The sequence below is a fragment of the Eulemur rufifrons genome, chromosome 7, assembly GCF_041146395.1.
Source record: "Eulemur rufifrons isolate Redbay chromosome 7, OSU_ERuf_1, whole genome shotgun sequence".
NCBI lineage: Eukaryota > Metazoa > Chordata > Mammalia > Primates > Lemuridae > Eulemur > Eulemur rufifrons.
The window spans coordinates 275,716,026-275,730,956 of record NC_090989.1 but is presented as its reverse complement, the minus strand read 5'-3'; the positions used below and the strand labels follow the sequence as shown (position 1 = coordinate 275,730,956).

Genomic DNA, 14,931 nt, shown 5'->3' with positions numbered 1-14,931 from the left:
GGTTTGACTGCACAGAGACCACAATAAATCACTTGCTTGCGGACTCATATCAACCTTATCAGTGAGTGGCAAGTGACAATGTAATAATAATAGAAATAAAATGTACAATAAATGTAGTGTGCTTGAATCATCCCGCAACCACGTCCCCCTCCCCAAACCCGCAGTCCATGGAAAAATTGTCTTCCATGAAACCAGTCCCTGGTGCCAAAAAGGTTGGGAACTGCTGTATAACTCTTCCTGAATCTGCAAAGGATTTATTCCGAAGATAAACTTGGAGAAGGCAGTGAAGAATGTGGCTGGAGATGCCGCTCTGGAGGCAGACTAGAGCTGCTGCGGACATCCTATGCCAGACCTGTCCCTGAAGACGAATGATAGGGGGTGATGTGACTGGACCTGCGCTTTGGGAAGAGCACTCCGGCAGCTGGTTAAAGGATGAGGAGAGAGAGCTGGGGCCCAGGCCCAGTGGAACCCAGTAGCCTGACTTCAAGCTGGAATCAGAGGAAAGTTGGCTCATTCTCCACTCACTCAATACCAGCAAGGAGTTTTCATCTCTAAGAAGCCCTGGAGGGACTGGCCATGCACATATACGTCAGCCTGTCTTGTATGGGAACCTACCAAACTAGAGTGGGAAGGGATGGACTGAACCTGCGAGCCTTGGCGGAGCGGCTGGAACAGCTCTTGAGCGCTTGCTGGAGCATTTCCTGTTCGTGGTCTGTACCTGATTGCAAGAACAGGGTCTGGAGGGAAAAGGGAGGGGTGGGGGAGGGCAGTGGCCCTGGCTTTAATACACGGCTCTTACAACTGTGAAACATCAGCAGAATATCCAATTTAAAGCTGTTCATGTTACACTAACCTCTGGGATTCTTTTAACTGGGCCTTGGCACATCACTCTTTCGCCACGTAAATGTCCTTCTGTCAGCAAAGGCCAGTTAACAGCTTCCAAAAGAAGGAGGGTCCTCATGGGAACAGGCTTCCCTGAAACCGAAGAAACATTAAAGAAAAAGGACAGAAAGAAACATGTGTTGTTGGCTTTTGTCACTTCATAGCTATATCTCCAAAGGTTGATTTTCCCCCCTTTTTTCACTATATTGAATTTTGTAGCAATTATATCTCTTTATATTCTCTTTGTTTCCTAAATTTTAATTGTATCAAATACTGATTATATGATATCTCTAGCTGTTAAGAAAAAAAAGGTAGACAAAATAGGGGACATGTCAAAAAAATAGGAAGAGGAAGGATTAGTCAGTAAACAGTGGCAGAGCAATTGATTATGTGGAAAAAATAAATTCTCACCTCAGTTCTTAAACCTAAATTAATTCCAGATGGATTAAAGAGTTAAATGCTGGGGAAAATTTTGGTGGACTTAGGATAAAAGCAGTGGAAGCTATCATGAAGGAAAAGAGTTGTCTACATAATTGCACCCAGAAATTCAAAGAAAATTAAGGATAAATTATTTTCAAAAACATTACATTGCATATCACCAGTGATCGCTTATAAATCAATAAAAAAATCTAATACTCATTTTTTAGAAAATGGGCTAAGAATATGAACATGCCATTTACCTAAGAAATAGTCAAGAAACATATGACAAAATGTTCAACCTCAGTCATGATCAGAGTAATTAAAACTAAAGATTAATAAAATCTGAAAACTGCTAATGACTGTAATGCAGTGCTGGAGGGGGGCAGAATCGTGATGTGTGACTAGGGAGGTGTCAAGAGCCTCCATCCTTCATTCATTTATTATAGTAACATTTTTGTGATACTTATGTATTATATTTATTAAGTACCTTAAAATATTTATACCTTTGTCTCTGAACTCTACTTCTAAGAACCATACATAAAAATTATTGACCTGTTGTGATTGTATAACTTAATGGTAGAAGAATAGTTAAATATAGTATGGGAAATTCATTGAGTATCATTAAAAGATGTATTTCTAAGAATATTTAAAGATGTGAGAAAATGGCATCAAAATGTTAGCTTTTAAAAAAGCAGAAGAATGCTTATTTACAGTACTCCTAATTCTATTAGAAAAGGAAAATACAAGTGCTACGTGTATAATAGCCTAAAATGTTAATCTTCAGATGGTAGTGACTTATTTTCCTTTATCCCTTTGTTTCCTAAATTTTCTATCGTAAGTATGCATTAGCTTTATAATCAGAAAAAAAAATTTTTTCTTGAAGAGCAAACTCTTACTTAAGGGTGATTGAATTAACTTAGAATTATTTCTCCAGATATTTCAGCTCATTTTAAATATGTTGATGAGTATATATTTAATTTTATTGCTGAAATCAACTGGCACTGTTTCCTGCCTTTGATTCTTTTCGCTCTGAGTCTCTGATTTGCTTCTGTTGCAGTTAACTGCCTGCATCCACGGGTCTGCTGCGATGCTCTACCCCATGTACTGGCAGCACGTGTACATCCCCGTGCTGCCCCCGCATCTGCTGGACTACTGCTGGTAAGGCTGCCAGGGACCCCGTCCTCCGTTTTTCCTTTTCCAGGAACTGATGGGGCATGTTAGGTCTGTAACTTGTTGTAATGCCGTTGGTGACTCTAAATTAAAATACTGACTTCAGAATAGCATCCGTTTTAGACTACCTGTTTGCATGGCCCTTTATTTTCCCAAACAGTTTTCATATATGTCATGACATTCTGAAGAGTTCAAGAGAATGGGTGATACTTTTCGCATTTCTCAGTTTGGGGAAACCAAAGCACCAAGAGGTTGTGTGCTTTTTTTTTTTTTTGCCCAAAGACAAATTGGAAACTGGGGACAGGAACAATTGAGGTCCCCAAGGTCTTCAAGTTTCAGCCGTGCCCTGGCATGTTCCTTAAGACTTGTTCTCAACTGTGGTTTGGGAGCACAAGGCAGACAAAGCAAAAACCCTCTGAAGTTTTCTGATGAGAATTTCACTGTTCGGTGACACGTGTTTTAGTGGAAGGAAGAAGAGAAGGCTTTGGAGTCAGCTCTGCCACCTTGGGCAAGTCAGTTGGCTTTAAGACTTTGTTTCCTCATGTGCAAAACAAAGTTGTTAAATACGTAATTTTATAAAGATGAATCGAGATGAAAGGACCTCAAGCAGAAAAGTCTGCTCATGGTTGTTGCTCAGTAAATGTTTTCTACAAAAGCATCATCATCCTCACTGTGTGTCTTCAATAGATTACTGAAGAAGATTGTGTGACTGGTTTAGATCCATTTTCCTTATGAATAACGTTCTCTAGTTTAATGTGATTAAAGACATTGTCTCCAAACAGCTCAGGTCAGCAGAAGTCAATAAGGTAGCGCCGTATTTACACAGGGAAAGGCACTAACTGCCCGCCAGAAATTGAGAGCTTCAGGAGAAAGGGACACATTTGAGGGATCATAGCCCTGTTGCTTAAGAACAGATGATTCAGGACATTTACCACTGGTTCAGAGTGATTGAGTCCGGCTCAGTCCACTTTTGCTGAGATCTCCAGCCTGTTTTGCAATTGTCTCGCTGAAAAGGTTCACCCGGGTAGCCAAATCGTCTGGGAGCTTAAAGGCATTCCACAGTCACTCCTAAGTTGAATGTGCTGGGCACCCCTTCCTCCCAAGAAGCCATGGGTGTAACAAAGATGTAGCTCAGGGCCATCAGGTAGAAGTCAGTGGCCCTCTCTTGTGCATAACACTAAGTGAATTGGACTAATTCTTTCTTTCTTATAAAACTTTCTTATCAAGGATAAGATAAGAACGATCTGATCTTATCCATACCTCTCTCCTACCTCCTATAAGATTAAGGGGCAACAGGTTTCCCACCATATGGAGTATGTAATCCTGGCTTATTTTAAATTTCTTCTTAATTCATCAGGTAGCTGGGCCCCACATTTTGTTCACTGTGTCTCTTTATACCTTGGTTTATTTTGGAAATTATTTTTAGTTAATGGTGACTTCCAGGTACTGCTGGTCTAGATTTTATTTTTCATCCTTCTGGAGTAGGTAGGTAATTTTTGCAGATAGGAAAGGGTAAGGATATAAACCCCTTATAACAAATTCACCTTATTACATTAAATGTCAGTGTTTCCTCTTTTTCTCAGAGAATATTTTCAAACCCAGGGCCCATGCCAGACATCCTCCCCTGTATCAGGTTTTCCAGCATCTCCCCTTCCCTTGGGGACTCTGGGGAATGCTGAAGTCTCTCCAAGTGAAGATTGTTAGACTCCTGTCCCCACTGCCATGGCCTGGTGCAAACCCCACTCTGTCATTTGGCTTCTAGCACAGTACCTAGTACCTTCATCACCTGCCTGTCACTGTCACCTGCTTGTCTCCCGGATCTCCATCACCTCCTATTTGTTGGGACGTCCACATCTCATTTCCATCCCCTTACTCCCACTGAGCTCACACTTGCTGTGTTTTGTTATCTATAGAGAGGTTACCTCCGCCCCTCAGAGAGACCACGTAGTGGCACAAATATGGATGGGACTGAGAGGAAGACATCTGAGTCCCTGTCTCAGCTCCACTGTTGCCTAGCTGTGTAGCCTAGGGAGTGACTGTGCCTCTCTGAATCTCTCCTTGTGCGTAGAGGGCTGAAAATACTGGAACTTATTCTTTAACTTGTTTTCAGGATGAAATAAAATAATGTATACGCAAAAGCACTTTATAGACTGAAAAGCGCTATCAGCCATCCACTGGGTGACACACCTGTGTCATTAACCATTTGAAGCTCACTCAGTTCCCCTCTGATTCTGACTTCCTTCTGCTTGGTCACCTGTCCTCCTCCCTTCTTCTCAATACCCTTTGGTCTTCACCATGGCTTTCCCCCTCCGCCCTTGCTGCTCCCTCTCTATTCTACCTCTTCGCTAACCCGCTCTGGCTCTTCTTGCCTTCCTGCTTGCTCTGCACCTTAGTGAGTTTTTTCAGTACAGCACGTGTTTCCTGATGCCAAGGCGTGTCTCAGGCACTGTGCTAAGTGCAGGGAAGACAGCAATGAAGAGTCAGTCTCAATCAAAAGGGACTCATAGAACTGGGTGTAGAAGACAGGCACACTCGCAGATCATTCGCACACAGCTATAGGATCCATGAGCGAGGAGCTGTTCCAGAGTTTTTCACCAGTTTTCCAGGCTTTGCCACTGACCCTGGGCACCCCTACCCTCTTCCTATCTGCTCCTTGTCTGGCAGCTACTGCTGGTGACAGTCTGAAAGCCGTTGCAGAGAGGTCCCACTAGAAAGTGGTGCTGTCTTAGCTTGCCCTCCTCCCCTGCAGCCATCCCGCGCCCTCACTCCGGGCACCAGGCTCGGGGAGGGCGGTGCATTCTCGTCTGTGGCAAAAAGAGAGGCCCTGTAGGTCTGTGTTCCCACAAGTGCCTTTCTCCTCGTCCCACAGCTTGTTACTTGCTGCCTGTCTGTCTTCTCCTCCTTTCCTACCAGCCCCGAGGAAGGAAAAATAGTCTGTCCAAGGCCACTGACTTCACCTGGGCCTGCGTTCTGTCTCCTGAGGATTCTCTGGGACCCATCTGACCTCTGTTCTCCCTGTACCATTAAACGCCCCTTTCCGCTACCTTCCTCCTCTCCCAACAAATGTGCTCTGGTGCCCCGTTCCTTTGCTTTAGTGTGCTGTTCTTTCTGAGCTTCTGAGCCAACTGTCTTGGGTTTTTTTTTCACTGCCATGTTTCTCAAAAGAAAGGACCATAAAGACCATGTTTGCTATGCATAGTGCGTGTTGCTGGAATGAAAGGCTGGGGGCCTGGGCAGAGGCAGACAGTGATGCTCAGAGAGGAGGAGGGAGACAGGGGAGCTAGAGGGGAAGAGAAACAACAAAACACACACCAGAGGAAGGTGGAAGGGAGAGTGAGGAAGAGAGCTAGAAAAGGTAGGAGAAGGTAGAAAGGGGACATACATCTCCCAAGACAGACTCATAGTGACACCTAGCCTCTTTAGTGCATAGAACCTGCAGCCACCCCCTCTCCCCCACAGACATACGATACTCACGTAGGCACAGACACTTGATCCGCTTCACAGACATGAGTTCCTTCCCCATAGACATGTGCCTCAGGGTCCCCCACATGGAAAGAGATGTATAGCCCCCATACACGCCATACCCCGCATGTGTGCTCCAAAGGGCAGCCTCAGAGTTCCCCCCAGAAGGGACTCACCTGTGGGTCTTCATGCTGTGCTTCAGACAGGAATACCAGGGGGCTTCTGTGTTCAGGGATTGGCGGAGCTGGGTGAATCAGTATAGTGCCTCTGCCAAATAGCACAACTCAAGCTTTCCATTATTTGAACAGTTTTGGTTGCTAAATTGTTAGCTAATTTAAAAACCAGCAGCCATAGTCCAGAACTGCGGAGAGGAAAATGCTGTCAGTGACATCAGTGATAACATAGCTGCCATTGTTGAACATCTCCTAAGCCTCAGTCACTGGACCTTTTCCTTTACATATGTGATCTCATTGAAATCTTCCAGCAACCCTCCAAGGCAGGCATTATTAGCTCCATTTCACAGATCAGTAAACCGAGGCCCCAACAGCTGTAGTAACTTGTCCCAGTATAGAAATTATGTATGTATGATTCCATTTTTATAAGAACAAACAAGAATTATATGTATATGTATACATAACACAAAAATTAGATGTATATGTCTACATATAGAGAGGCAGAAATCTGGAAAGAAATACACCAAAATGTTTAACAGTGACTTGTGATGGGGAGGAAGGAGAGGATTCCTGCGTGCTTTTTATTTTATTTTCCATGTTTTCAAATATTTTTACAATGAAGAAGTATGGTTTTTATAATTGAAAAGCTTTATTTTGAGAACTCAATGTGTATTCTAACCAGTCGTTCTTTCTAGCTGCCATCTCTCCCTTCTTGTTTGCTTAGAGGATTTATTAGATGTTTTACTTTCCTGTGAAAGCTGAGCCAAGATCTTTTCAACATCATCTCTGACTCTAGCACTCTCAAGAACTGTGTCACCAGCCTGACTGAGGGCAGTGATGTTGGCAGGACTAACTTAGAAGGGAAGATTTGGCGAGGAAGCCTGCTAAGCCCTTGTCATCCCAAATTTCCACTCCAAAAAATCGAAGCTAAGATTAGTATTTATCAGTGCCTGAGTGGGTTCTGCGATGAAGCTCCATCTTGGGACTTTTCTGTGTTTACGTGATCGCAGTCTCTCTCAGCGTCTCTTGTTTTCATGAAAGAACTTTTTGACATATGACCAAAGATGATTATAGGCCGGTAGGGATTGGTGTCTGTTCGTTAACTGCAAGATGTAAGAATGACGAAACGAAAGACCCCAAGAGAAAAAAAGATCCTCCAGTCAAGGCTTGATTTGATCACCTTCAGCCTGCTACCACCGTTTTGGTCAGAGACTACAAATGTCATGAAATTTGAGTCAATGCTGGTAACTTTATTGTATTGTGCTCCGTGACTTCCACCTCCATTGAGCTGAATGCTTGGTGGTAAGAGCCAGCAGGGATAACTAGCATTTTAAGTAAAGTGCTAGGAGCCTGAAACATGTAAATTCGAAGGAGGTTTGCTCCTCTGCAGATGATTTAAATGTTAAGTACGTCCCCATGCAAGGGATACACGAAATGGAATCTGAAAACTATTATCTCCTGTAGAAATGAACTCTCAATTTACTCACTGCACAGGAAGGGCGGATTCTAGTCATTTTCACTGCCAGCAGGTGCCCTTTCTGTGCATAATAGGCTTCGCAAGTGTAATTAACACATGAGGACCACTGCTGCCAGTTTTTCTTCAGGTACATGCTGCTAGGAGTTTTCAGGACAACAGTGTAGGCCATAAGAGCTTTTTGTATTGTGCCTGAAGGTGAGGTGTTCATTGACTTCTGGACAAAGACGTGGTAAATGAGGCTGAGTCCAGACCCTGCTGTTGGTATCACAGGTCATGCTCCTTTGGCCCAGAAACCCCAAAAGCTGTATCGCAGCTTTTGGTAGACTAGAGGCCAGTAGAGCAAAGCTCTAGTTTGCATGTAGTTAATAAATGGAAAGTAGGATACTGAAAACCCTGCAATTATGTGGAAGACTCTAATTGCACATTCACAAATACAACAACCAATTATCTGAGTTAACTTTAATTAGAGCTATAATCACAGATTTTAATTATCTGAAAAAAATCAGTTTAGTACAAACGGGCTGCCCTGACTATTTCCCAAATTAATTTTTCAGGTCCCTTCCCATTTTTGGAGAAGGGCAGTAGAGTAGAAAGTGCCTGGGTTTTAGATTCAGGCAGACCTGGATTCAAATCTCAATTTCATCTCTTATTAGCTGTGTAACCATCAAAAATCTGTTTACCTCTCTGATCTGCAATGTCTTTTTCTGTAAAATGGGTATAATTTACCTAGTTTGAAGAGTAACTGTAGGCATTAGAGATAGTAGTCAGCAGGTGGCACTTAGGGGCTACTTAGTAAATAGTGATTGCTCTTATCACCGTTATTATAAATATGGGATCTGGATTTTAGTTTCCAGAAGGTTTAACTCATATTAAACATTATTCTTCTGCTGCCTTGTGAGCTCAGGGGAAAACTTTATAATTTATCTTCTCTTTTTATCCCTCAGATTGTTTTTATTTTGATTTTTTTTTTTTATTTAACTTGAGTTATTGTATGGTTGTTTTCATTTGCAGCTGTGGCATAAGAATGAAAAGAAAAGAAACAAAAGCAGATGGCAGAGAAAACGAAAGGAGTAAGACATTTCCAGCCCTTATGAATATTTAAAAACATGTGCTGCTGGTTCCTTTCTACTTTAGATCTGTGCCATTCCCTTGACTTTGAAAGTGAAACCGAGAATGTTCCCTACCTTAGCTTATGGCAGCCCTGACCTTGGCCAATGTTGGGAAAGCCTTCCCATTTCTGGGACAAAAGGATTAACTTGCTGGTGAGAACCAGCATTCCCTTTTATAATAACAGTCACCATCTATCAAGTACCGTGTATGTGACAAGCTCTTTATGAATGTTACTGAAAATCTTCAACCTCAAACTATAAGACAACGATTATTAGCTCCATTTTATGTATTAGGAAATTGAAGCCCAGGGAGGTTTAGTGACTTCCCTACTGTCACATGGCTAAGAAATATTGGAGCCTGTACTTGAACTCCAAGGCCATCTGATAGTAAAGCTTTCCTTGTTAATATCCTCCAAAGTCTTAGAGAATAAATTGTACCCATCACCAAGATTTTGTGAAAAAAATTCTTCATGTAGGCTTCTTGATGGCTTGCTAATTGTAGACGTATGTTGTCATTCATTAATTATTCATTCAGCAAATATTTATAGAGCACTTATTATGTACCAGGCACTATGCTAATTAAATTTTACTAATAAAAGGTCCCAGTAGAAGCCATGTGGTATTTCCCATGTAAATTTCTTTTTCTCCCTTCTTCCTTCAGAAGTAGTCCTAAATAAGGACCACAAATCAATTCCCAAAGTGAATTGTATGTTTGGTTTATTCTAGGCACTTGTTAAAATACCTTTGTGATTAAATATTTTCAAAGCAGATCAAGATAAGTTTATGTTTTTCCCCACAGGTCAAGAGCCAGGTTGGTAGCTAACTCCTGGTGTTTTCTCAGGGCATGGTTGAACCAAAAAATTAAATAGGACATGTACAGTTAAGTTTGGTTTTTGCATTTGACTTTATAAAATGCTTTGTATTTCCTGGCATTTCCGATGACTCTGGAAGCCATTCTTGCTCTCAGCGTGGGGGTGCCCAGATTCTCTGTGAGAGGTACTAGTTTCAGGCCCTTTATCTGTGCTATATGTGGGGTTCTCAGTCAACCCCCACATGCTGCATCATGTATTCCATCTCATTTTTGCAGCAAAAATTCTGGAATATATCTGACCACAGGGTGCATGGTCCATGTGGGTGATGGGGGCATCAGTCTGGACACAGCTGTGAAGTGACATCCAGTTAATCAGAGCTGTATTCATTCTAATCACTGTCTTCATTGATGCCATGAAATTTTGCATAGGGAATAAATCGATGCTAAATTAAGTGGGATTGTTGATATTCTTGGTGGCAGAGACAGAAATCAAATGAATGTGTGGTGTGGGCCAGGCACGGTGGCTCACGCCTGTAATCCTGGCACTCTGGGAGGCTGAGGCAGGAGCATTACTTGAGGTCAGGACATCTAGACCAGCCTGAGCAAGAACGATACCCTGTCTCTACAAAAAGAAAAATTAGCCAGGCTTGGTGGTGTGTGCCTATAGTCCCAGCTACTCAGGAGGCTGAGGCAAGAGGATCACTTGAGCCCAGGAATTGGAGGTTGCAGTGAGCTATAATGATGCCACTGCACTTTAAGCCAGGGTGACAGAGCAAGACTCTGTCTCAAAAAAAAAAAAAAAAAAAAAAAAAAAACACCACAGAAAAACAAAAAAGTATGCTCTGGTGGAAACAGGAAAACCTGGCCTTACCCCTGGCTTCCCTATTTATTAATACTAGCTTTGAGATCACTGAACCTCTCTGAGCCAACTTTCTCTTCTGTCAAAGGTGAGTAGTAGTTACTACTGACACAAAGCGAGTGCTCCATAAATAGCAGGTACTATCTCTGTTATTTGTGACTATACAGATATATATAGTCATTATATATTAATGTATCTCTTTGTATAAGTCTCTCTATATAAATGATCCAACAAAATCCAATTGAAATCCTCCAAACCCAGGACAGATGGAAGTGAATTAGATGGCAGATGTGGCTAAAATTGTCTTATATATGCTTAACTCTGGATTTTGTAGGTTTTGTTAAAGACTGAATTCCAACAAGTATGCAAAAGTTATGTGTCATTTCCATTTTGCAAGCAAATAGTTATGAGTGCTTACTATGACCCTGACACTGGGCATAGCAAGATAGGAGCTCATAGAGAGTTCTAGATTTGAGAAAACACTACTTCACAAAAGAACTCAAGTGTCCAGGCAAGATTGGGAGATTATTTTTTTGAAGCTACGAAGCAGCAAGGGACCAACAGTGATCCAATGCTCGGGGTGTGGTACCACTGTGACAGAGCTCATCTAGGAGAGGCAGGAGGGGATAAGGACCAAGATTTCAGTTGTAGATAGAAGGGCAGTTGGGTCAGGTGAGCCTGATGGTTAGGAAATATACACACACACACAAATGTATGTTGGTTGAATGAAGGAAAATTATAGATTGCTAGGTAATTCCTGGACTAAGATTTGGCTGAATTTGACCCTGAGATTTGAACAGAGAGGCCGAGTGGTGGAAAAGTGTCCAGGGTTGGAAGTCAAAAGTCCTGGCTTCAAATCCTAGCTCTGGTCCCATTGAACATGTGACTTTGGGTGAGTCGCATAACCTGTCTGAGCTTCAGTTTGTTCATCTGCAAAGCCATTGCCAGGAATATAGCTAAAAGTATTATTCTACATAAAGAGCCTGGCGCCAAGTAGACAGCTGAAAAGAAGTTATTAGATAATGACAGTCACTCACTGAGCCCTCATTGAAATGCATCTTCATTGCCTTCAGCAGCACCTAAGACCGAAAGTGCCAGGGGCCTTTGGAGCAGGCTTTGGACAATTTCTGAGTAAATTATCTTCCAGGTGGAAAATGGGCGAGGGAAGAGACTGGGCTCTTTGCATTATCTGTGCCATAGATTCCACGGGGATCTATATCTATCTATACTGTAGACTCTATAGGAAAACTGTCTCTTCAAGTTCTCTTTTATTTATTGAACTATAATTCACATACCACAAAATTCACCCTTTTAAAAGTATGCAGTTTAATGGTTTTTAGTATATTCCAACTATCTAATTCACTAATATATCAGATATCTAAATATATCTAATATACTACCACTACCTAGTTCCAGATCCATTATATTTTTAATACATTCTTTTTTGTTGTTAGTGAAGTAATATGTCCTTACTATAAAAATTTTTTAACCTTTCAAAAGTATGTATAGCAAAAAGTAAAAGTTGTACAAAAAGGAGTAGTCTGCTCAGATGGCTGGCGTCCAACCTTTAGTCTGGTTCCTCGAGAGGTGCTCTGGAAGGCACAGGTGCCAGGTGTGCAGTGGGGCAGCTCTCATCCAGCCTTAGCGGTGTCACTCCCATGACATTGCTGAGACTTGCAGGGTTAGAAAAGACATAGTGTCCCTTTAACATAGGAACAGCCATCCCCAGATTGGGGGAATGATGGCCCACCCACCGCCCACCCACCTACCCTCTGGGGAGCTCTTCTGACCACAGCCGAACCCCCTGGTGGTCTTTCACCTCCCAGCTGCTGCATCTGCGTCTGCGCCTCTGGACCTGCCCTGCCAGAAGCACCTTCCCAACCCCCTCGTACCTCCCCTGCCCCGGTTTCTGCCAGTTTCCACGGGACACAGCTGGCTCTGACTTCCTTTTACCTGACCAAGCTTTGGCCCAGTTTTTCATTTCTCATGACACATTCTGTGTGTAATTCCTCACTCCTCCCTGACCCTGGAGCCTGGCTTAAACCTAACACTTAGAAAACTCTGGAACTTCTGAGGCACAGTGTAGTGGTCTCTGCAGCAAAGACACTCTAGACATGTTCCTGGGAACCATAAGTTACCCAAAGGCAGGAGCCACAAACCGTGTAACATCAGGGTCACAGGAAACTTCAGCAGTGGAGCAAGTTACCTCGTGGCAAGCTTTGGGGATAAGTGTCCTTGCCCCTTTCTGTTGTTGGCACCAGGGAAAATACGTGAAGGACCAGCACGGGTGCTGAGCTCTGAGTAATCTCTCAACAGATGTGGGTTTGTCTTCCCCTTAAACGTGTGAAAGACTGAGAGGCTAGGCTAAAAAGGTAATTGGATGCTATGCATTTCTGTGTATGGGGATATCTTAGTCCTGGAAAAAGAAAAAGAAAAGATCTCCTGTTATTACTGGTTACATTAATTTTTTATACTTTTTTTTCTGTTATTTTCTCCACTTATTTCTCCATAACCCTCTTTCTCTTTTTCTCTTCTCATTTGTTTTGTACCCCACTCATTCCTGCATTTCTGCAAGAGTGTTGTGGGCTGCTGGGGGCTCACAACCTGAGACTTCCCTCTGACAGCTGGCTTTAGCTGTTACGACTCCCACTGAATTCTCTGTGGCAACAGGGAGCCCCGTCTCCTGACCTTTCCTCTGTGATTAACTTCTCCTGCTGCAGTGGCCTTAGTCATGGAGCCCTTCCTGATGTTTTCCAAGTCTGTCTCCTTCCGGTAGACTGAGGAGGCACAAAAGGGCGAACTACTCCAGGCTTTGATGTTGACCTTTCCAGGTTTTCGTCTGGGCGTTATCTTTGTAATTCATGTGTTCAGTTTCTGTTGGGCCCAGCAGCTTGGAGCTCTAGAAGGCATCTCCGCTGCCCCCACCCCTGTAGGTTACCCCAGGAAGCCACGAAGCCACTCTCAGAAGGGCATTGTCCTCCTTCTCCCCCTCTCACTGATCAGCTCCAGTGATAGGCATGTGTCTTGCATTAGCGAATGTCTCCATTGCTGCCAGCTCACACTCCACTCCACTCCACTGAGCTCACCTCCTCTGTGCTGAGGCCCTGTGCTCTGGCTGCCAAAACTGTACATGGAAACTAGGTGGTCTCTGCCTTCTCTCCTAGTCTAGAATTATTCCTGGTGTCCTCATGGATTCTCATCCTCTCTTGTTGCTCATAAATCAGGGGGCTTGGGTTGGAAACCAGGAAAGAAGTTAAATACCTTTTCCCCTAAGAAAAGCTTGCTTAACTCATGGCATTCGCACCAGTTCTACTTTTCAAGCCGTAGTTCTGCTTCAGACCCCGGCTGTGACCTTTGTTGAGTCACTTAAACTCTTTGAACCATGAATTCCTTGTAAATTACGGTGATCAGCTTTTCAACATTGCTACAACGATGAAATGAGGTCATCTTAAGCCCTCCTGTTGTGTACCGCACAACACCCTGTGAGTCTCCTTACAAGTTTACCCATGTACAATAATTTGCTTATTTAATCTACTGTTAAGTGCCAGCTCCAAATAGGTAGGGACCAGATCTGTTTTTCTCTCCTGTCTTCCCAGACCAAGGTGTGGTGCCTGATTTGTAGTGATATTTGTGGCCTGAATGACTGGCACATGGAAAACTCTGAGGACATAGTAAATGCATCGTAAGATAGTAGTTTTCTCCCTTTCGCCTCCCCGGGAGACTTTTTAAAATCCAAGCTGCTGAGTGACTGGTTTATCTTTCTCTTATGGACACCACAAATCACCGTAGGATCTTGTTTCCCTCTTTGGGTTTGTGGCCAGAGTGCTCCGAGCCAAGTTTGTGGCCATCCCAGCAGATGTCACAGATGTCACAGCATGAAACTGAAGTAGTAACCTCACCATGGCTTCCATTTTTGTCCCTTTGCCCCTATTTCTTTCCTGCTTTTGTTGCTGAATTGAAAATATTCATATAAATTGCTTTTAAATCCTGCTTGGAACAAAAAAGAGTATCAATCAGTTCCAGCAAGTAAGGCAAATATAGTTTTATTCTGGCTATGAATCCACTTACTGTATTTTTTAGCTATAATTATCAGATAACCATTTTTTGTTAAGTGTAGCATAACGGTTAAATCACTAGTAAGAGTGGTATAAGGAACTTGGAAGTGGAAGGATTTGGGCTGGAATCATCATTATGATGGTGACCATGGGACGTTTCTGAGAATACCTTTTTTAATCTATAAGATGGATGGTATACATTGGATTGTTTGAGGATTAAATGAGATAAGGTAACTAGAGCCTCCCATACAGACCGTGGTATTTGGTGTGCACTCAGTAAATAGCGGCTCGACTGCCTATTCTTCCTGCTCTGTATGTGGCATCGTGGTAGACTCTGGGAAACAGGAAACGGACTTCTGTTCTCCTGTGACTGACAGTATGGAACAGTCATTCAAATAAGCACGTGCTGTATGCCAAATGGGTAACCCAGACAAAAGCCTCTAAAAAGGGAGGTGTTAGCAACCACAGGGTGATCTGAGAAGTGGGTAGCCCGGGTTCAGTAGGACTTTAAGG

General features: G+C 42.9%; 1 protein-coding gene across 11 annotated transcripts in view; it reads left to right on the top strand.

Moving 5' to 3' along the window:
• DENND1A (DENN domain containing 1A) overlaps window positions 1–14,931 on the top strand; it is a 499,384-nt gene that overhangs the window by 272,038 nt on the left and 212,415 nt on the right. For all 11 annotated transcript variants that reach the window (XM_069476764.1, XM_069476762.1, XM_069476766.1 and 8 more), the window contains one exon: window positions 2,360–2,460. In XM_069476764.1, coding sequence (XP_069332865.1) covers window positions 2,360–2,460 — 101 coding nt within the window. The remainder of the gene's footprint in view (window positions 1–2,359; window positions 2,461–14,931) is intronic.